This window comes from Protopterus annectens, chromosome 9.part0 (genome assembly GCF_019279795.1).
Source record: "Protopterus annectens isolate FY-2018-M chromosome 9.part0, PAN1.0, whole genome shotgun sequence".
NCBI lineage: Eukaryota > Metazoa > Chordata > Ceratodontiformes > Protopteridae > Protopterus > Protopterus annectens.
In genome coordinates, this window is record NC_056743.1 from 905,260,988 (window position 1) to 905,285,717 (window position 24,730).

At 40.1% G+C, this 24,730-nt stretch overlaps 1 protein-coding gene across 1 annotated transcript in view; it reads right to left on the bottom strand.

Annotated features, from left to right (window-relative positions):
- Positions 1-24,730, bottom strand: part of BAZ2A (bromodomain adjacent to zinc finger domain 2A) — a 3,667,728-nt gene that overhangs the window by 2,384,267 nt on the left and 1,258,731 nt on the right. The window contains exon 12 of the mRNA XM_044083634.1: positions 10,099-10,160. Within this exon, the coding sequence (XP_043939569.1) occupies positions 10,099-10,160 (62 nt within the window). The remainder of the gene's footprint in view (positions 1-10,098; positions 10,161-24,730) is intronic.

Consider the following 24,730-nt stretch of genomic DNA (forward strand, 5'->3'; position numbering starts at 1 on the left):
CCCAGCAGACCAGACAGGATCCGGAATTACTTAAGATTCTTTTTAGTTCCAAAAAAGAAAGGGGACTGGAGACCTATTCTGGACCTCAGCAGACTAAACAGATTTGTCAAGGAAGAGAAGTTCTGGATGGTCACACTTCAGTCGATACTTCCCTTCTTAGGGAAAGACAATTGGATGTGCTTGATAGATCTACAGGATGCGTACTACCATATAAAAATGGCCAGACCATCCAGGGATCATCTGCGCTTCCAGCTAGGAGCCAATCGTTACCAGTTTCGAGCTCTGCCCTTTGGTCTCACTACACCCCTAGAGTGTTCACCAAATGTATGGCAGTGGTCACAGCTCACCTGAGGCATTTAGGATTCCAGGTGTTTCCATACCTAGATGATTGGCTCCTCACCGCCACCACCAGGCATCAGCAAATACAAGCCAGGGACACCACTTTTTCTCTCTGCAATCATCTGGGCATTACAATAAATTCAGAAAAATCTGCCTTGTCGCCATTGCAACATATCGTTTCTTTTCTGTAACACGGAACGCTTGGTACATTTTTAACACAGGCAGCTTTACAAATACATTTTTCAACACAAGCATCTGTACAAATCAGTTTGATATACAAATGACATAATTCTTTACAAAACTCCAGCTAGCTATGATGGCATTATGTTGCCAAAATGCCAAACACTCACAAGATAGTAGAAACCACAGAAAAAAACAACCAGCAGAATGTGAGCAATCCAAAGGACACCAAGTTTGTTGAAGTCAAGCGCTTTCCTCTCTATTACAGAGACTTCCTCAGACCCTGAGGAAGTCTCTGTAATAGAGAGGAAAGCGCTTAACTTCAATAAATCCTTTGGATTGCTCACATTCTGCTGGTTGTCTTTTATGCTGGCATGGTGTTACACATTCACTGCCCTACTCCCTCTGGCATAGGTTGCACTACCTCACATCATCACACGGAGTGATTATACAAATATGATTAGACTCATACGCTACATTATGTACACACACAGGCACGCACAGACAGACAGACACACACACACACTGAATATAAAACGTGTATACACCCCTGTTAAAATGCCAGGTTTTTGTGATATAAAAAAATGAGACCACAATAAATAATTTCAAAACTTATCCCACCTTTAATGTGACCTATAACCTGTACAATTCAATTGAAAAACAAACAAATCTTTTAGGGGAAAATATAAAAAATAAAAAACGTACAAATAAACTGGTTGCATAAGCGTGCACACCCTTAAACTAATACTTTGCTGAAACATCTTTTGATTTAATTACAGCATTCAACTTTCTTGGGTACTCACCTGACATCAGTTAAAGAGACTCTGACTAACCCCAAATAAAGTTCAGCTGACATAGTAGGATTTTCCTGACATTTACTCAGTTGCCTGCTACAGCAAAAGCCATGGTTCACAGAGACCTTACAAAGCATCAAAGGGATCTCATTGTTGAAAGGTATCAGTCAGGACAAGGGTACAAAAAGATTTCCACTGCATTGGATATGCCATGGAACACAGTGAAGACAGTCATCAAAAATTGGAGAAAATATGGGACAACAGTGACATTGCAAAGAACTGGACAGCCCTCCAAAACTGATGAAAAGACAAGATAAAAACTGGTCAGGGAGGCTGCCAAGAGATCTACAGCAACACTGAAGGAGCTGCAGGAATTTCTGGCAAGTACTGGTTGTGTACTACATGCGACAGCAATCTGCCTTATTCTCCATATGTCTGGACTATGGGGTAGGGTTGCAAGACAGAAGCCTTTACTTACAAAGAAAAACATTCAGGCCTGGCTAAAATTTGCAAAATAATACAGCAAGTCTCCCAAAAGCATGTAGGAAAATGTGTTATGGTCTGATGAGACCAAGGTTGAACTTTCTGGCCACAATTCCAAGATGTACGTTTGGTGCAAAAACAACACTTTGCATCACCAAAAGAACACCATACCCACAGTGAAGCATGGTAGTAGCAACTATCATGCTTGGGGGTTGCTTTTCTTTTGCTGCAACTGGAATTTTAATCAAGGTGCAGGGAATTATGAACAGTTCCAAATACCAATCACTTTTGGCACAAAACCTTCAGGTATCTGCTAAAAGACTGAAGTTGAAGATGAATTTCACCTTTCAACACGACAATGACACCAAGCATACATCCAAATCAACAAAAGAATGGCTTCACCAGAAGAAAATTAAAGTTTTGGAATGGCCCAGCCAGAGCCCTGACTTAAATCGAATAGAAAATCTGTGGAGTGACCTGAAGAGGGCTGTACACAAAAGATGCCCTCGCAATCTGAAAGACTTGGAGCACTTCTGCAAGGAAGAGTGGGCAAATATTGCCAAGTCAAGATGTGCCATGCTGACAGACTCCTACCCATGTAGACTGAAGGCTGTAATAAAATCAAAAAGTGCTTCAACAAAGTATTAGTTTAAGGGTATGCACACTTATGCAACCAGCTTATTATACTTTTTTTTTTTTAAATATATTTTTTCTCCCTAACAGATTTGTTTGCTTTTCAACTGGATTGTACAGGTTATAGGTCACATTAAAGGTGGGAAAAGTTTTGAAATGATTTATTGTGGTCTCATTTTTTTATATCGCAAAAGCCTGGCATTTTAACAGGGGTGTGTACACTTTTTATAGCCACTGTGTGTTTGTGTGTGTGTGTATATATATATATATATATATATATATATATATATATATATATATATATATATATATATATATATACACACACACACACACACACACACATATATATATATATATATATATATATATTACATACAAACACACACTTACACATATACATAAAATCTTCCTATTCTGAATTGCCTTATCACAAATTATACTCAATATGGTCTCCACTCACACACACAGTCCAGAAAAACTATTACACTTACTAACTTAAACTAAATAGGGACTGGCATGGGGAATTCCATCATCAACTCACCAGACTCGTTTCACAGGGACAAACTTATTAACCCAGGCACTAGGCTAAACTGACACCAGCCTTACTGCAGACAAGCATATCAGATATCATTCACTTACTGCAAATTCTTTAAAATTCATTCAGTGATCACTGTCAGTTTATTACAGTTCACAAAAGTAGCTCCAATCACAAAACTTACTACATAGACATTAGATCCTTTCTTTACATTGCTTTTAACTGAAGTGCAGCACATTGACTGGAATACCTTACATAGGTACACTGATATTACCTCTGCATCACCATAATTCTGTAATCTCATTACACCTATTTGGAACAGGATTTCTACTCTCAGAAAAATTAGACAAATTAAGGCCCATGGCTAACAACTGAATTTAAACAGCAATTAAAAAGTGGGATAATGCCTGGAAAGTATGGAAAAGTGACCAAACCAACAATGACAACATAATGAATGCCTTTAGATTGTGGGCAGATGCCAGAATTAACATCAGTTCACATAGAGACACATTTTAAGGAGGTTTAAATTGCAAAGTTAAGTCAACCCAATCAATCCTATCAAGTGACTCTGTAGCAACAAATTTCTCCATGAACTGCCATCACAAGTTAGACTCACTGAAGAAGTAATAAATTACATTAGGCAATATTTTCCTCCCTACAGTCATATTCCAAAATATGTTTTACTCCACCACAGTCCTACACAAACATTTGGGTACCCCCCAATCTACTATAACGAAATAACTAATGCTCAGGTCCATACTTCTCAACCTGAAGACACTGGAAATAGGTACAATGGCCCTTGAAAAGTAGGTATATCCAGCCAAAACTGTGGATAGCTAATTAGCATAAAACTAAATACCAAACAACACATAGCTCTTCTCACTCACTATTTAGGAATGTGGTATACTACTCAAACATATTTAAAAAATGGACAGTGACAAAAAATGATAGAAAAAAAGATGCATATTATCAAAGCGATAGTGTAAAATCTGTAGATTTTAATGAAATATATTTCAAAATTCTACTACACAAAGTCATTTATTTTTGCTTCTGAACAAGAGAGTTTAAAGACTTGTCCTCTTTCTTTAAGTTATTGTTGACAATAGTATGTTGGTCATTTAGTGCGGTTTTCTACATACTAGAAAGCTTCAAAAAGCATGTGTGATGGAGACTCAAAAAACTGAGTAACGGTAAATCAAGCCTGAAAACTGGGACATACCTAGGGACATCTGTGGTAACATGTAGTAGAAGGTGAGCTACTTTCACTCTTGCACAGAAAAAGTGCAGGGAAATAGGACTAATGGTTAAACTTTTGCAACCAGTCTGGCTAAAGGTCAACTTTCCAAGAGGAATAAAAGCATTAAGATCTTATAAATTTATAATATTTGCTAGGTTATGTCTTTATTAACGCATCCATACCCTGCATAACATGTATGCAGCAAAGAAATTCCCTGGAACATGAGAAGAATGCTGGCTAAAGAGAGTCTGGTGATTGGCAGCATATTTTCGAGGATTGCATCAAATTGCAATTGTTTATAAAAGGACCACAAAAAATGGTGAACAGGAGAGAAGGGGCAACACATATAAAAAAAAAAAAAGCAAGTTATTTTTTCTAGGAAATTTGGGAAAAAGGACAGAATACTTTAAATAAAAACAAAGAGGTGTTGCTGATCATTATGACTGCAGCCAAAAAGTGATAAAAAATGGAAAAACTGACTTTAGCAGAAGTAAAACAGTTGAAAATGCAACACAATAAAGAAGGGCTGAAAGAGACAGATACGGTAATTCAAGCAAAAATATTTGGTTAACACTGGTAGATGCTAGAAAATAAGGGATAATATTCAAGAAAGTGAAAAGCAGAAGAGGACGGAGAATCTGGGAAGGAGGAGGATATAATATTAAAAAGAGATGTTACTGACTTACATAATAGGTTGACAGTGTATCTGTGACTGTCACACGTTATAGAGTTATCAGATGTTGACAGTGTACCTCTTTAACTGAATATTCTTGTGTAAATAATTTGTTTCTTTTTTAGGTTTTACTTATTTAGTTCCACACTGGGGGGGGGGGGCTGGGAAAAGTTAATAACATTAATAATGCTGCAGTTGGAAGTGAAACGGTAATGCACAGAAAGGATGGAAAACTAATAGGAAAATAATTAATAATAATGTATGTATGTCTTTCGGCTTTTCCCGGTTAGGTGTCGCCACAGCGGAACTCCGGTCCGCTCATGACTGGTAGTGGATTTTATGGTGCCGAGTTGCCAGCTCGACGCCCAACTTTCAACGAAGGCACGCCCATTCATGCTCGCACCTTCCTGCATTCCTTTAACGTCACTCGACCACGGGGAGGGCATGCAAACTCCACACAAAAGGCGCTCCAGCCGAAAATCGAACGGGAGAACCTCTTGCTGTGAGACAATGCTAACCGCTGCACCACCGCAGCTTAAAATTAATAATAATAATAATAATAATAATTAATAGAAAATTAATAGTACTGTGGTTATATGTTATAAAATTATAACCAGTGGTAGTGTTTGACTGTCACTGGGGAATAAAAGACATGGTGTATGAAGACTGCCTTTATTATAACTGTTTTTCAGAGTAATAAAAACAATAAAAAACACAATTAATGACTTGAATAATCAAAATGTGGAAAAAATGACATAACAGCTCCAACAGAAGAGCATATATGAGGAGGAACAAACTGCCATCTATATGACCCACTGAAAAATAGAAATATAAAATTATTGCAAATGCCTTACTCACATAAGAAAACAATAAATTAAAAGCAGAAATAAAAAAGGAGGAAAAGATGTGACCATATATCAGCTAGTAATACCACCACAGGAACTACAAAACATATAAAATGCAAATGTAGAATCTCCTAACACAGCAAATTAACTACTCAGGAAGTCAGCAAGAGATGGAAATGAAAGGAGCAGAAAATTAATGCCACACTTTTCACAACAGAAACATCATCAGAAAGACAGAAAATATGTAAAACAGAACTTTAATAATGAAACAAACAAAAAAAAAAAAAATATATATATATATATATATATATATATATATATATATATATATACACACACACACACACACACACACACACACACACACACACACACACACACACGCAAAGCACAGTGACTCATCAAAGGCAGGAACACGGGATGCACGCTCACGGTAAAAAAGAAAAGCTCTGTTCACTATGGAACGTCATACAATTTAGATAAAAATTACCAAAAATGCAAAAACTCTATTATGCTACCCAATAATACCTCAACAAAAACAAAATGCAATGGATACATGGTAAATGGAAAATTCTACATTAGTTAACTACTTCTCAAAAATGATACCAGCAATATGAACAAATGCTAAACTGAAACTGTCCAAGGCCGAGAATACAGCTTCTGTGGGACCCGACAATATCCCTGGCTGTGTTCTACATGAACTATAGAGTGAACTGGAATGTCTCCTGTGTGCCCTGTTCATTCACAGCCTCATGTCAGGCTTTGTCCCTACATATTGGCGCACTACTACAGTCCTCGCTCTCCACAAAGGAGGAGCAACTACAGACCCTAGGAACTATCGTCCATTAGCCTGACAATTCTGATATGCAAAGCTATGGAAGGCATCATCATGGACCTTATAAACAATCTCCAAACTCTGGATCCCACACAGTTTGGTTTTGTGAAGGGTAGATCATGCCTGCTCAACTTGGTCAACTTCTCTGAGTCAGTCACCAAAGTTGTGGATGAAGACAAGGTGGTTCATACAGCCTATCTTGATCTGGCCAAGGCCTTTAATCCATTCCCCTCTCAGGAATCACAGAAAAACTCACTAAGCTAGGCATCAACCCCTATATCACTAGGTGGGTCACAAACAGGCTCACAGATAGAACCCACAGTGTGAACGTAGCTGACTCCAATTAAGACTGCCGACCAGTCATAAGTGGAGTCGCACAGGGATCAGTCCTGGGTCCTCTCCTGTTTGGTATCTACTTCTCTGAAGTCCAGACCAACACGAAGGGACTCCAGCTGACAAAGTTCGCAGAGGATTGCAAGTTGGGAGCTATTATTAACTCCCCAAGTGATGTTGACATCCTACAGAAAGGCCTCACTGAGACCAACAACTTGTGTCAGAACCATAGCCTTAAGCTCAATGCCAAAAAATGTGTTGTCATCCCCTTTGGGAAAAACCCGGTTCCCATGAACTACCACATCGATGGTAGTTCACTAAACACAGAAGGTGTTATAAGAGATCTGGGAACACAGGTTGACAGCACCCTCTCCTTAGACCACCACACTGCCACTGTGGTCATATAGTCCTATGTGGCACATCTCATTACTAAGGGTTTTGCATCCAGAAGAAAGAGGTCATTATCTCCCTCTACTCTTCCCTCATTAGGCCAGTCATCGAGTACAATGCCCCATTTGGCACGCACCTCACTAGACACCTGCAACAACTAGAGAAGCAGCAAAAGTACTTCACAAAGAGGATCCTAGGCCTTAACACTTGTCCTATATGGACAGACTCAAAAAAAACCTCCAACTATTCTCTCTCTCATATCGCCTACCTAGAGGCGATCTCTGCTTGACTTACAAAGCCATGTCTGACCTAGCTCTGTTAGAAATGCTACATCTAAAGAAATCCCAATCCCTCCGCACCACACTCTCCAGGGACCTCAACCTCATTACCACATTCAACAGAACGTGCTGGAGGGACAGGTTCATAACACAGAGACTGCCCATGCTATGGAATAGACTTCCCATACATGTTAAGCAGAGAACCTCGCTGACCCTCTTCAAGAGGAATCTTGATGAGTGGATGGGAAGGAAGAATGTTCACCCTGGGTATCACTCCAGTGGCTCTACTTGAAAGAGGCACTGGGAACTAACGTAGGGCGGCACGACGCCAGGGCACTTCTATGGGCTAGGCTTGTAAAGGCTCCAGGGCCATTAGCCTAGTACACGCCTATGAACTTGTATTTGGGTAAAATAACAGCATCTTTTCCATGAAAAAGCCATGGATGTCCTGACCCCTCTTCCCAAATATACTAATGAGTCTAAATTTTTAGGATCTTTGGGAAAGGACTGATGCTTTGGAGAAAAGTAGATGACAAAGATCTAACCACTTGGGAGTCAGCTATCAGGTTATTAATGTACTCCTGAATGACCCCTCTAAGGCTATGATTGTGCCTGGAAAGCTGATAAAATAAATAATATTCAGTTAAGTCTTCAAAAGTAGAGAAGTAACAATGATTCCTATTTTAAGAATTCCACTTACCTCCTCTTTGGGGAGAGGGGTTACATAGAAACACTAATAAAATTTTGTCATCAATTCCGCCATTTAGGGAAAGAAGAGACGTGGAGGAGAAAATTTACACTGGGTAGGAGCTCTGGTCAATGAAGTCTGACTAATTAGTGGGCTGGAGAAAGACTGAAGAAAAAAATCAGTGAGGAAGGAGAAGAATGGACAGCTTCCTTTTACAAATGTAGCTCACGAACTACAACAAAGATAGTTACACCCCAGTCCCAAGAGAAACTTCATCTCCCTATTCTTCTCCAGCTGTGCATGTTTCCATTTAATGATATGAATTTTAAATGAAGGAAAAAACTGATGTATAATCAATGAAATTGACATCAATACATCCAATGAAGGTAATGGAAAACTAGTGGGACTTGGAGAGGTAATACAAAATTAGAATGTAGTGTGATGAAAAATTGACTAAATGACGAACAATTCTGTCCATGGACAATCTGTGAAACAAACTTGTACCACTCAGCCAGAATTTACCATCCAACCTTACAATGAGAAATACACCCCCCCCCTTAAAAAATGCTTCCCCATATAAAACATTACAGTTCATTTACCACATATCAACCCCCTTCCAAGCTGTTGATGCTGCTATATTTAAGATGGCATCGTGGTGCAGAGGTGTTAGCAGTGATTATGTCACTAATGAACAGGCTTTGACTACTAGCCACGGTGTGAACAGAGTTAGCTAGGAAGGGTTGGCAGTCAGTGCCCAAAACCAATTAACACAACAAGGGGATAAGAATAATGGGAAATTCCTGTCACAGAAGCACCATATAGGGAATGTCTTGAGAAGTGCAGCTTCATGCACAGAGACCTGGGGTGACTGCATGCCCATGAAAGACTGCACTGCACTCTAGCTGAGCACTGTAGGTGTGTAGAAGAACACATCCACTCCTGGATGGGCATAATGCTCACTGCATTTTCTAGTCATCAGAGGAAGAGTGTTAAAAGCATTTGGAAAATATCTTACTTGAACTGGATGACAACCATAATCATGGTTCTTAAATCCATCTCACCACGTCCCCAGATCCCAAGGGTAAGGTAAAAAATGGATGTACCAATGGAGAATAAGGATTTTAAGATCATAAGTGTTTTGTTTGTCTTTTCGGCTTTTCCCGGTTAGGGGTCACCATAGCGGAACTCCGGTCCGCTAATGATTGGCAGTCGATTTTTATGGTGCCGAGTTGCCAGCCAGACGCCCAACCTTCAGCGAAGGCACGCCCATTCACGCATGTCTTTTGGAGGCCACTCGACCATGGGGAGGATATGCAGACTCCACACAGAAGGCACTCCAGCCGAGAATCGAACAGGAGAACCTCTTGCTGTGAGGCAACATAAGATCATAAGTATAAAGGGTAAAATAAAATCTTTACAAATAACTCTAACCATTCTCCCACAGCATAACCAAATGCTATGCAGGTGAACTTCAGAAAAAAAAACAGTAATTCTCCAGCATCAACAAAGCACATCTACCAACCTCTCACATTTTCAACCAACAGTACTATTTTTCTTTGCACAGAATACTTTAAGAAAATGCGATTAATTATCATTGTTGTTAATCTTACAATCATAACTGATGCAGTCACTAGGTAACCCTTTCATAATAAACATAAAACACTGAAGGAAGAAATGTATCACTTAATATGCAAAGTTTTATAAACTAGCCACTCAACAATAATTAACGTTATTTATTACTGTTGCACGACTCTATCTAGCCAGTACAAGGAAGATAAGACGTTCAGCTATCCCAAACAGGACATGAATTAAAAGAAATATGACTAAAATTGAAGATGCACTTCAGCTATACCTTTTTTCTCATTTTCCTTTTGAGCTTGCTGATGATCTTCTTTTCTTCCTCAGTCAAAATCTCTAAAACATAAAAAAGAATGAGTTTACTCAGACTGAGAAAATCAAATTTCATTAGCAAAAATGATTTGAGCCAGAAGATAAAATAAATGAGACATTCATACATTTTCATTCTACAAAATGTCTACGTAGCCATAACATATTTCTGTATCGAGCTGGCTTAATGATACACCTGCATGGCAAACCCCCCATGTACTGTTGGCAACCTGAGTTTGGGAGTGGTCTCAGGCTGCTGGTAAGTCTGTATATATCCCGGGGAGAGGGTATGAAGAGCCCAATGCCTGTGCAACAGCTGGTATTGACTAGGAGCCTTGTAGGTCATCCAAGAAAAAATAGAAGTGGCAATATGTTCTTGTCAGGAATGCAATGACCATTCCCACAACTACAGAATATGACTAAACACTGTGATGTGATATGATGACTCCTAGCTCCACGCTCATAACTCCACAAAGAATCGTTCACTCTCACTATCCAGGGTGAACACCAAGTTACCATAAGGTCAACTTCCTGAGAAGTAGGAAGGCCCTCCTCCTAAAGGGTTACATCCGAGGGTTCCTGAAAAGGAAATGGAAGCAGGATGAAAAAAAATGGAGACAGCTTCAAAGTAGAAAGGGACTGTCGCTCGTCCCTCTCTAACACAGATGACAAGCAGGCGGGGCATTACGTTTAGATACTATAATACACAAACACATCAGGATGAATAGCAGCATGACAAAATACAAACATACTAGTTAACAGACAGACCTTACATAAATACATGCTTACATCTCAATAGCTAACTACAAAATGGCAGTCAGGCTCTTACATGCTCAGTATTTATACACTTATGCAAGCCCTTGGATAGCTTCTTAAAGGTACATACACACTGATCTACAGGGATGATGATGAAATGGAGGGGGATTCAAGAAATAAGGAGAGAGTGGGATTTTGAATGCAGATCCTTAAGGAGAATAATAACAGCCATACAGAATATTATATTCATAAAGTAGTAGAAAATATTCTAAGAGCAAACCCAACATGAGAAAGGAGATTTTGCTGATACGGACGACTGCAATTAGTGGTACGGAGAATAGGCAAGAGGGGGTAGGAATTTACTGGACAAATCCTGTAAAGTAACCAAGGTATTGGGAACATAATTAGAGAGAGAAAGGTAACAGAATGTGAAGAGGCCAAGAAGACATTCGGACTGCAGGCTAGAGAACGTCTTCCTTATGCTATTTTTGATACTGTTTCCATACATACATTTATGTCTTTCTTAAACTGTATAAGCATGTCCTTACTGGAATGAGCTATGTTATTTTTGCTTTTACAGTTCTATATACTTTAACTGCTGATGTATGCATACTGTAATATTTTGTATGACTTATTGTGCATGCTTGCAACATGTTCTTAGAGCTTTTCTCCGCAGGCCTCCACTGAAAATGGGCTCTACGGGCCCAGTGGACTATTCCGGTAATCAAATGCTAATAAACAAATAATAAAGAAATCAGGGATTTATATCAGAGTATAGGCTGAGAAAACGGTATAAGGACATCTTAAGTGAGAGACCTGCTCTGGTAGATTTTTTAGTTAAACCTAGACAGAAGCAGCTGTTTAAAAAAAAAAGGATACTTAGTAGGGCATATAAAATATTGCACAATAACTATAGGAATCAATCAGAAGTTGTTAGACAAAGCTAGGAAGAGAGATTGGATAACCAATCCACAAGGAAACAATGGGAGGACATATGTTTGGATCCCAAATATTTAACAAAGTCTACAAGATTTAGGATTTTTGCTTGGAAGTTTTTGCATTGATATTTTTTATCTCCAAGCAGACTCCAAAGAATTTTTCCACAGGTAGATGGCAAATGTTAGACGTGTGATGGAGAAGAAAGAGGTAACTGAGAACATATATTTTGGGAAAGTAATTAGGTGGCAGACTTTAAAAATTCCCTACAAGTACTCTGTCAGAGATATTGGGTGATCAGATGAATGTAACAAAGGAAATGATTGTTTTTCATCTGGGATACAGAATCTGAATTGGCTAGACATAGCAAGGCCTTGTTAAGTATAATTCTGGTGACTGCCAAAAAACAATTACTAGAAAATGGAAATCATAGACTAAATCATCTGTATTTGAAGTAAAAAGAAGTTAAGTCTTACCATAACGTTCCATCTGTATTGTTGATCCTCTTTCAGTCATTACGCCTGGGTTATCGGTTCTGACCTCGGAACCAAGCCGGCCATCTTCCAACCTCACGACAGCCACAAACTCTTGAGCTAAACTCTTATTACCCACAATCCCCCTCTCCATTACCTCAGATTGAGTTTGCAAGTCAAAGGAAGTAGAGGCTATCTCTGGTCAAAGAACCTACCGGAACAGAATGATGAGATCCACTATGAGCCTGAGGAGGGGGAAGGAGGGAGGGTCATAATGACTGAAAGAGGATCAACAATACAGATGGAATGTTATGGTAAGACATAAATTCTTTATCTGATATTGTTAATCCTCGTTCATTCCTTACACCTGGGACAGAGGCCCAGCTACCTTTATTCCTGGGAGTCTCTCATGGAAGGACATTCCGGAGTACCAGTGAACCAAAGGACGCACTTCCTCTGGAGGCCAAATCCAATTTGTAATGACTGATGAAGGTATGGGGTCTAGCCCAAGTTGCAGCTACACAAATGTCAGGTAAAGAAGGTCTAGCATGAAAGGCAGGAGAAGTTGCGACCGACCTAGTGGAATGAGCAAGACTACTGTAGTCAAAGGAATATTGTGAGTTTTGTAAATAAATGTTACACAGTCTTTTAACCATTTAGCCAATGTGACCTTAGAAACAGCATATCCAAGTCTAGGACCAGAACAGCCCAGGAATAGTTGAACTGATTTGCTAGAAGCCTTAGTTCTGTCCAGATAGAAACAAATTTGCCTGTGAATGTCAAGGGTATGTAGACAATACTCTCCTCTGTTAGAATGATTGGGAAAGAAAACCGGTAATTCAATGGATTGGTTAATGGAGATTTCAGAGATCACTTTTGGCAGGAAGGAAGGATTAGTTCTCAATGACACACTATCTTTATGAAAGATTAAGTAAGGCTGTTTGATGCATAGAGCTTGAAAAGTTCAGAGATATGTCTGGCCGAAGTAATGGCGACCAAGAACAAAGATTTCCAAGAAAGAAACTTGAAGTCGCATGAAAAAGCTGGTTCAAAAGGAGCTGCAGTAAATGCTTGCAGGACTAAAGACAGATCCCATGGCTGAATAGGTCCTCCAAAAGGTGGTTTCAAATGATTTACAACTTTTAGAAAAGTCTTGCATAATTTGTGTGACATAAGAGAAGAGTCATGGACACCACTGTGAAAATTAGATATCGCAGCCAAATGAACTCAAATGGCAGAAGCAGATAGGTCAGATTGGAATAAACTGGACAGGTACTCCAGTACTACCGGCACTGGTGCTGAAAAAGGGTCCATCTCTTTTTCCTTCAGCCAAATGGTAAACCTTTTCCACTTGCTGAGACAAGTAGCTCTGGTGGAAGACTTATGAGACGCAATAAGAATGTCACGTACTGAGGAAGAAAGATCAGTCTGCCTGGCAATCACTGGAAGTGGAGGAACCAAGCTGTGAGCTTCAGGCTGTTCAGGTTGGGGTGAATCAGGTTATTCGGATGGGAGATCAAATCTGGAGTTGGATCGAGAATCCATGGTTGATCTAGCAGGTGAGGCCACAAGAAGGGGAACCAAATTTGCCGAGGCCAATACGGCACAATGAGGGTTATCTTACTTTTCAACCGGCAGGCTTTCTTCAGGAACTGGGGAATGAGAGGGAGAGGAGGAAAGGCATAAAGTAGACCCAAGGGCCAATCGTGGACTACAGTGTCCCTGGGTGATTGTCTGAGGGGGAATCAGGGCGAAGTAATTGCTGCAATTGTAGTTGGTTGGGGATGCAAAAAGGTCACAGCAAGGGAAACCCCAGTAGCTGAAAATCTCTGCCACTACAAGAGGATTCAGAGATCACTCGTGTGGTTACAGAATGCACCTGCTCAATCTGTCTGCTATCACGTTGGAACTCCCAGGAATGTGCGTTGCTAAAAGAAAGTGGTTGGTAGCCATCACCCAGTGCCATATCCTCATGGCCTCCCGACATGAGTGGGTAGGATTTAGTTCCGCCTTGTTTGTTGATGTACCAGACTAGAGCCATGTTATCCAATTGTATAGCAATCATCCCTGACGGAAGGAGGGGATGAAATGCTTGCAATGCTAAAAGCACAGCCCTCAGTTCTAGGACATTTATATGCAGATGAGCCTCTAGGTCCGACCACGTGCCTTGGACAGTCTTCCCCTGAAAAAGCCCCCACCCCATCAGGGAGGCGTCCGTGGACACTGTGGCTTTGGGCTTTTGGGGTGTGAAGGGGCGAGACCATTGTGACGGGTTCTGCGACATCCACCAAATCAAGTCTTGTTTGCATCTCTGAGTCACCCGAATCTGGGATGAGAGAGGAAACTGAAAAGGGTACCACTGAGTGAGTAGTAACCATTGAAAAAGCCTCATGTGAAACCTCTCGAGGGGGACAGTGCTGATGGAAGCTGCCATGGAACCCAACAGCTGGAGAACAGAATGTGCTGTCGATCTTTCCCTTGAGAGGATGGGTATGAGTTGTTTTATCCTTAAAATTCTGTGCTCTGAAAGTGAAGCAGTGTAGTTCTTTGTATCTAACAGGACCCCAATGAATTCTATGGATTGGGATGGGGATAGGTTGAATTTTTGCCAGTTTATAGTTATGCCTAACCTTTCTGCAGTGTGAAGAGAGTATGCCAAGGCTTTTTCCAATAGATGTCTGGTGGGGGCGGTGATGAGCCAGTCGTCTAGGTATGGAAACACCAAGAATCCTTGCAGTAGCAGGTGAGCTGCAATGACTGCCATGCACTTGGTGAACACTCTGGGGGCTGTAGAGAGTGTTAGAAAAATATGTATTAATGTATGTGTTTAGTGCTTATTAGAAGCTAAAAGGGTTAACACATTTCATTCTATTTTATGTACAGCTTAGTTTTGTGTGAAACTAAAAGATGCTTTTCTAAAATGACAATATGCTTTCTGAAAACTGCAAGATGCAACCTGACCTAGTATTTGCTAGCACAGCGAAATTCATGTTTATGCCTTTTGGAAATATACTGAGAAACAAGTGATTATCTGCTAGGTCAGGAAATTAATGAATAGAACAATACTGTTTTCTATAATGTTACTGAACTTGAACAATTAGCTCTGTTCGTGTTATGAGAACACGCACAGCTGCAGAAGAACTAGATACAGTCAAACAATGATTGCTTGAAGAAATGAAGTATAATCTGTACTTGCTTTGTGCTCAAATTAGCCATAGTACCTTGAATGGTAACATTGCATAGTGAGAAGTTTTATCTGACCGGTGGTCATCAAGGCCACGTTGTTTTTCTTAGGAAGTTTTTTCATAAACTTGATGTGGCAGCAGAAAATCATGAACAAACATCTGCTATGAAATAATATTGAAAAAACTTGTGATTTGTTACATCAGCTTAGTAGGCAATACCTTGTAAAAAATGTATAAAGATGGTTTCACTTCCTGGTTTTAGTTAGACAAACTCTGTATTAGCACGTTTTTGTCTCCTTGCTGCAAGATTAAAGTGCCTTAACCTGCCGTGTACTGATCTTTTTGAAGTTTATTTTTCCTTTGACAGATTGGCCCTTCGGACCGGAAACTCTCACTTCACCTCAGGTCAGATGGGCCAGGTGGCATGAAACCGTACGGGGAAGAGACCACATCGGTTCTTCTGCGCTGAAAGACCTCCGACTGAATTGTCATTCAAAAGAGGCCAGCCACTGTTCTGATTTGCGACTGGAGGACGAGTTACTGAACGAACCAGGAGACAGTCAATCACAAACGCTCAGGTAAGGTAAGATTTACCTTTTTCTGTTTTAGATCAGGGACTTGATTTGTGTCATCTGTCAGGAGATTTGTTTTGTACAAGTCAGGGACAGGAAGACTGCAATCTTGTCATAGATCAGGGAAACAGAATAGGTAAGGCAGTTATTCTAGATAAACTGTGAAAAAAGAGGAAAATCGTGGTACCACGTAAAAAGAAGGGTTACGTAACAGCTTAAAGGTTAAAATAAAACGGGAAATAAGTGCACAAAAATATCCCAAGATCCGCCATTAACTGAAGATGCAAAATATATGCAATTACAACGCGCTGACAATGTTAGGTACTATACAAAATGGGTTAATAAATATGAATTTGATGGCAAATTAGAAAAATCCTCGCTTATTAAACTTGTCAAACAGCTTAAAACTGACGCAAGAGGTCAGGTAAAAAAGCAACGTCAGTGAGGCATTCCTCAGGCACACAGGTGGATTGAGGAAGCAAACCGTAGAGAACAAAAAAGTAATAATTCAAAAACAATGTTTCTAGATAAAGAGGACAATAACTTGGTAATAGCATCAGCCCCTCCACTTCCCTTACCAGAATATGAAGCGGGTGGACAATTTGGTCCACCTCCGCTATATCCGGCTCTCCCCGCGAAGCCAAAACCGTTTGTCAGAGATCCCATTGAGACTAGGTCTCGAACATGCAACTTGAGAGGGGAAATTGAATATCAAATAAATGAAAACTCACGAGCTATGAGCGAAGAAGAAATGTGTCCGCTCATAGAAGTACCAAATCCTCAGGCAGGACAGGAAGGGTAGGACCCAACACTCCTAGTATATAGACCGTGGACACCGGAAGATATCCGGAAAGCCACAGAGGGAATTCCCCATCCAAAAGTTAATTTTAGAAAATTCTTAGAAGACTTGCAGGACATGAGGTTAAGCTACCATTTAAATGGAGAAGTAGTAGAAAAAGTAGTCAGACAGATCGTAGGTCCAGATTGGCACATGATCAGTGGCAACTGGAATCCTCGTGACGCAGAACACAAGACACTCCCACATAGTAACGCAGAACTGGATAACAGAGTGAAAGGTCTGACAGAACGAATCTCTGAGAAATGGAAACCTAGGGCAGACTGGACTTGCATTAATCAATGCATCCAACAAGAAAGTGAAACAGTTGATAGATATTATGCTAGATTATTAGAGTGTTTTAACAACCACTGTGGAATGCAGGTACCTGAAGATCAGACACATGATTCCCCATATGAGCAGCAGCTAAAGAATGCATTTTTGAAAGGCAGTATTGCACCCATTAGCATCTTTATCACAAAGTACATGGTAGATCACCCTACAAGTAGATTACAGTCATTACTTGAATATGCAAGACATGCCGAAAGGCATTTTAATAACAAAAAGAAAAAGAAAACTCAAGTATTTGCTGTAGAAGATGGAGCTGAAGTTTTTGTAGTATAGTCAGGGAAAAGGGGCAAGAAAAATGCCCAGGGAAACAAACAATCTGATAAACGATCAGAAGAGTTTGAAGAAAGGAAGAAAAGGGGTGAATGTTTTAAATGCGGAAAAAAGGGACATTTGGCAAGGGATTGCATGCAAAATAAGAAGGTAGCCATGGAAGATAAGGAGGGTGAGGACTGACTATATGATAGTGAAGAATCACTAGAAAAGAATATCCAAGAAAAGATAAATGCGAATGTGATAGAAAGAATTGAGAATGCGACAGAAGAAATAGAGGAAGTGCAAGAAACCACAGATAGTGAAGAAAGTGAAATTTTAGACTTAGCATTAATGAGCCTAGAGCTCTATTTAGCAGACACGAAACCGAAGTTACACTTCTGGTAGAGGGGACGGAGGTTAAATTTCTGTGTGACTCAGGGGCATTGTGAACCCTGATACATCCTTCCAAACTACCAGAAAATTCAGAATCACTTGATTATATATTAGTGATAGCAGCTAATGGACAGCTGTATCAGGAGCCACTCTCCCATAACATAGCAATAACTGACCCTGTTTCAGGGATGACTCAGAAAAGCAAAATTGTTGTTTCTGCAAAATGCCCAGTAAACCTTTTGGGCAGAGACCTTATGCAGATATTTGGCATAGCAGTAGTTCCAACCATGCAGGGTATGGAAGCACAGTGACAAATGGATACTTTTGTAGTGCCGCCGGAGGGTGAAACATTTTATTGGTACAGCCAGGACTTGGTTACGACTGGTCCAGGGGCAGTAACCGAAGAACTGATGAATGTAGCCATCAGTAAATCCCCCTCCCTTGACACTGATAAACAGCATTTGTTGCACTGTACTCTATATTACTGTAGCACACCAGGACCTGATAAGAATATGAGCAAGAACTGTTTAGAAACCATGCCAACAGATTGGTATTACGTAACCTGTACTGGGACACAGAAGGGAACAGTGTAGTTAGCTGTTCATTGCCCCAGGAATTCTTAGCGCTTTATAAATCTAATCGATTACCACATGTTAGTCTGACTAAAGACAAGAATGTGAAATGGGCAGACCTAGGAGAAAATGTCACAAAGTGGGAAAAACTGGCAGAATTAGAACTGTTAGAACAGGGAGTACAAAAGCAGAAGCTGAATTGGATAACACAGACACACCCAGCTGTACACTTGCAGGCAAGTGAGGACAGCTGAGTAGCACTCTTACTAGAGGAAGAAGAAAAAGCCTTACGAGGCACACCAGAAACTCTCTGGTCAACAGGAAAATCAGATGTAGGACTTATTCGTACAGCAGGACCAGCAACTATCATGCCAAAATCAGCATTTAGACCACAGAAGAGACAATATCCCTTAAGAAAAGATGCAGAGGTAGGAATCAAACCTATAACAGCAGCTTTACTTAAGGAAGGAGTACTGCTAGAATCTCCCGATTCACCATGTAACACACCCTTATTTTCTGTCAGGAAAGCGAATGGGGAATGGCGTATGGTCCAAGATTTGCAAGCTGTAAATGACGCAGTAATACCTAGAGCACCTATGGTGCCAGATCCACACACTCTGTTGAATGATTTAAAACCTCAACAGAAGTATTTTGCTGTGGTAGATATTAGCAATGCGTTCTTTTCGATACCGTTACACCCTGACAGCCAACATTGGTTTGCGTTTATATTTCAGGGGAAGAGGTACACATACACAAGACTACCACAGGGGTATTGTGAAAGCCCAACAATATTCGCACAAGAAATGGCAAGTAACTTGGCGGGATTTATCCCACCGAGAGGCAGCCAGATTTTACTTTATGTAGATGATATCCTGCTGGCAGCCCCCACCCAGCAAGAATGCAGGGAAGATACTATAGCATTACTACAATTTTTAGCCACTCAAGGACATAAAGTAAACAAAAACAAATTGCAGCTTTGGAAAAAGCAGGTTAAATACCTGGGATATGTAATATCCAAAGAAGGTACAATATTAGATGAAGAAAGAAAAATAGCAATTTTACAAGCACCCAAACCGACTACTAAGAAGGAAATTATGTCCTTCCTGAGTACAACTAATTTTTGTCGGAGTTGGATTCCAAACTATGCTTTGGAATCAGCTACATTAACTGACTTGATAAACAAAAAGCCTATGGCAGCACAAGATTTACTACAATGGACACCAGAAGCAGAATCAGCTTTCTGCAGATTAAAGCAATTAATAGCGTCCTCATTAGTTTTAGGACTACCAAACTATCATAAAAGTTTTTTCCAAACCGTAGATTGTAAGCAAGGTTATATGACATCAGTATTGACACAGCAACATGGGGACAAGCAACGTCCCATAGCTTACTATTCATCACAGCTGGACTCAGTGGCACGATCTCTGCCTCACTGTGTACAAGCAGTAGTCGTAGCTGCAATGGCAGTACAGGCTTCAGCCTCAGTAGTGTTGTTCCACCCTCTCACATTGAGAGTGCCTCATGCAGTCGCGATTATTTTCCTGCAAGAAAAAGTAGCATATCTTTCTTCTGCTAGACATCTTTCCTGTATGACTATACTGTTGAGCCAACCTCACATGACAATTGAACTGTGTACAACTTTGAATCCGTCTACCTTGCTCCCAACCCCTGCAGATGGCACACCACACAGCTGCCTGCAGGAAATTGAGCAAAAGACACTACCCAGAAAAGATCTCACGGATGCTCCCTTGGATGATGCCGAGGTGACATATTACGTGGACGGCTCATGTAAAAGGGGGTCCCACAGGGCAGAATCTAGTAAGATATGCAGTAGTTTCTGATACTGAAATTCTAGGAGCGAAACCCTTACTACACATTTTATCTGCACAAGCAGCAGAATTGATTGCCTTGACATGGGCATGTACCTTAGCAAAGGGTAAATGTGTGAATATTTTTACTGATAGCCAGTACGCTTTTTCTACTGTACATGTTTTTGCGCAACAGTGGAAGAATAGAGGAATGATAACATCTACTGGCAAACCAATTAATCATGCGCAGTTTATTTTGGATTTGTGAGAATCTATTCAGTTACTTCAAAAAGTAGCTATTTGTAAATGCGTAGCTCATACCAAGCAACAGGATAGGATTTCAAAAGGTAATGCGAGAGCTGACACAGCTGCAAAACAGGCAGCTTCAGCCTCAGAAGTATTTCTTTTGAGTGAGGAATTACAACCCTCTGAGATTTTAGATTTAGAAATGTTGAAAACAATGCAGACACTTACTACAAATGTAGAAAAACAGAGATGGATAAAACGAGGAGCAATTCTTGAGAAAGGGCTGTACATCTCCAAAGAAGGAAAACCGATATTGCCATCTAACTTGTTTAGATATGCAGCTTTGTTGAGCCAAGGGCAGTGCCATGTCTCAACAGGGGGGATGGTACAGTTAGTGAATCGAGTGTTTACAACGTATGGGTTTACAAACAACACTAAAAAATTTTGTGCAGCATGTCATGTTTGTAATAAACATCATGCACAAGGGGCATTGAAGCCTAAAGCAAGGGAGTTTTCCTACACCACCATACCCGTTCCATACTATTTGTATGGATTTCATAGAATTGAACAAATGCGAAAATAAGAAGTATTGTCTTGTCATTATAGATATGTTTTCCAAATGGGTGGAAGCTTTTCCAACTAAAAATCCAGATGCAGCTACTGTTGCGAAAGTTCTTGTTAAAGAAATTATTCCTAGATTTGGCATACCGGAAAAGATCTATAGTGACAATGGCACACACTTCGTAAATCAAACTATATAACAGTTGAGTCGATATTTCGGAATTTCCTTGAAGAACCATTGTGCGTACCCCACACAATCTGCAGGATTAGTAGAGAGGCACAATGGGATTTTGAAAAATAAGCTTAGGAAATTGAGGGTGCACTGCCTGCCTCTGGCACTGTTGAGCATGAGAACTGTTCCAAATGCAAAAGGGTTAACTCCTTTTAAAATACTATTTGGGAGGGCATATTATATACCTCAGTGGAAACCTCTCATGCCTGCAGACCAGGAGGCTGATGGTTCACTTGCAGAATATATGAGACGACTTTTAAGTAATAAACAACTTTTGCAGTTAAATTCCGTTTCAGATAAAGAACAAGCCAGACCATCGGAAGCAGCAGTAGTCCCAGGCATGTGGGTCTGGGTGAAAGTCATCAAGAAAAAGAATTGGACGACACCGGGCCGTACCAAGTGCTACTGTCGACACCCACTGCAGTCTAGATCGCAGAGCGAGCGTCCTGGATTTATTTGACACACTGTAAACTGGTTAAGAACTTTGAACTGGACAAAACCCTTGTTACAGTTACCCAACAAGAACAAAATGACCAGATATAGAGAAAACAGGAATGCAGAACAACCCCAGAAGTATTGCATGATTACCCTGTTAACCATACTGATAACAATGATTTTTTGCTGTGGCCTTTCCTTTTTCCAGCCACACAGGCTGAACTGAATAAACGTGAATCATTCATAGACTGGCATCCGAACTTTAACACTTACCAAGCAATTAAATATGTGTATGCTGAAACTTTTAATGTTTCGAATTGCTGGATTTGCACAGCTATACCAACAGCATACGGGGGATTAATAATGACTGCTTTCCCCCTAGGGGTCAATGAGACCTGGGAAAATTTGATTTTTGATACTACAACTGTAAAATCACGAGACAAAATAGCATTGTACCTGCCTGTTACACAAAAGGGAATTGTGTGTTTTTACAAAAATTATACTGTTCAGGTAGGTTGGAGTAATTGTAATGTAACTGTTCCTTACAAATGTTATACCAAACCCAATAATGCAGGTTATATCTGTGATGCAAATTATGACTCGCATCTAAAGTCGATACATAAAACTGTTGGGGAGATGCAACGTAATCCTGATCTTTTTAAACAACTATCTATTATTGATAAGAAAATGTTTCATGCACGGCAAGTGTATATTAATACCAAGGTAGAGAATTGTTATTTTGTTTGTGGGAAAAAGGCATACAAATGGTTACCTGAGAACTGGTCTGGCAGTTGTTTTTTGGGTTACCTGGTTCCAGCCATACGACACACTGCAGTCTTGCCTCAGGGAAGGATCTGAAATGTCAGAGAGGTCACCAAGAAAACCGAAAATCCAATCAGAAGGCCTGAAAATCCAATGGGATGAATCGAAGCAGGCTGGAGAAACCATAATTCCGTGAAGAATAAAGAAAACTGACACATATGGACTTGAGTGACACTATTATATCGTGGGCAGGTATAGCCCCTGCATATGGCGCAGTGAAATCATTTTGGGAGCTGAGAAAACTGTCCAAACTTCTTGAAGTAATGAGTAATGCAACTTTTTCTGTTCTCAAATTAATGACTGATGAACTGAATGCTATGAGAACTGTGGTACTTCAAAACCGCATGGCTCCGACTTCACCCTAGCAGCGAAAGGTGGTAAGTGCGCTTTAATAAAAGAGGAGTGCTGTTCGTACATTCCTGACAACCAGCATGAGATAAACGACCATCTTGAGGTGATTCAGCAAGTGTCGACCATGACCAAACCAGGCCCAAACCCATTGACAGACTTTTTCCAGAATTTGTTTGGGGGGTGGGGTAGCACCCTAATGAACATCTTGATTGCCATTTGTGTGGGATTACTCCTATTGGGAGTGTGCGTTTGCTGTGGTATTCGCTGCATGAAAAGATTAATCAAAGATTTTATAGACATGTCAGTTTCTGTAACTTTGTATCAAAGTACTGAAATTGAAGAATTGTTAACGAATGAAACACTTTCATGAGTTTAAACTGAATGACTCTCTTAACTGCAAATCTTGAACAGAAGAGGTTAGGAGAAGAACCAAACTGTTTATGCTTTTGAAAATAGAATAAAAATTATTAACAGGGGGGAAATGTTAGAAAAATATGTATTAATGTTGGTGTTTAGTTCTTATTAGAAGCTAAAAGGGTTAACACATTTCATTCTATTTTATGTACAGCTTAGTTTTGTGTGAAACTAAAAGATGCTTTCCTAAAATGACAATATGCTTTCTGAAAACTGCAAGATGCACCCTGACCTAGTATTTGCTAGCACAGCGAAATTCATGTTTATGCCTTTTGGAAATATACTGAGAAACAGGTTATTATCTGCTAGGTCAGGAAATTAATGAATAGAACAATACTGTTTTCTATAATGTTACTGAACTTGAACAATTAGCTCTGTTCGTGTTATGAGAACACGCACAGCTGCAGAGGAACTAGATACAGTCAAACAATGATTGCTTGAAGAAATGAAGTATAATCTGTACTTGCTTTGTGCTCAAATTAGCCATAGTACCTTGAATGGTAACATTGCATAGTGAGAAGTTGTACCTGACCGGTGGTCACCAAGGCCACGTTGTTGTTCTTAGGTTTTTTTCATAAACTTGATGTGGCAGCAGAAAATCATGAACAAACATCTGCTATAAAATAATATTGAAAGAACTTGTGATTTGTTATGTCAGCTTAGTAGGCAATACCTTGTAAGAAATGTATAAGGATGGTTTCACTTCCTGGTTTTAGTTAGACAAACTCTGTATTAGCACGTTTTTGTCTCCTTGCTGCAAGATTAAAGTGCCTTAACCTGAACCTGCCGTGTATTGACCTTTTTGAAGTTTATTTTTCCTTTGACAGAGTCCGAAGGGCAGTACTCGGAACGGGTAATGACTGCCTCCCGCACGGAAGCGAAATAATCTTCTCGATGGTCTGTTCACCTTTATGCGGTAGTACTCATCCTGAAAATCTATAGAGCACATCCAATCACCTGCCTCCAGGAGTGGAAGGATAGACTGTATTGTGACCACCCGGAATTTCTGTACTTCTACAAATTTGTTTAGTACACTGAGATCCAAAATTCGTCTCCAGTCCCTGGTCTTTTTTGGCACTAAAAATAATCTTGAGTAGAATCCGGATCCTGTTTGGTCTGGTGGGACTATTTGGATGACTCTTTCTTAGCAGCTTTGAAATCTCTAATGCTGCTTCTACCCTTTGACTGGGTGGAACATCAGGTAAGTTCCTTAGTGGGGTGGGACAAAGATTGAAGGGAATATGATAACCTCTGGTTATTAGCACTCGTACCCAAGAATCGGTGGTAATGGTTAGCCAGGCAGAAGGGTACAAAGAGAAATGACCGCCAACCATTTCCAGAGAAAAGCAGTTGGGCCGCTCTTCAGGAGCGCTGGTAGGACTGGCCAGAGAAAGAATTTCTAG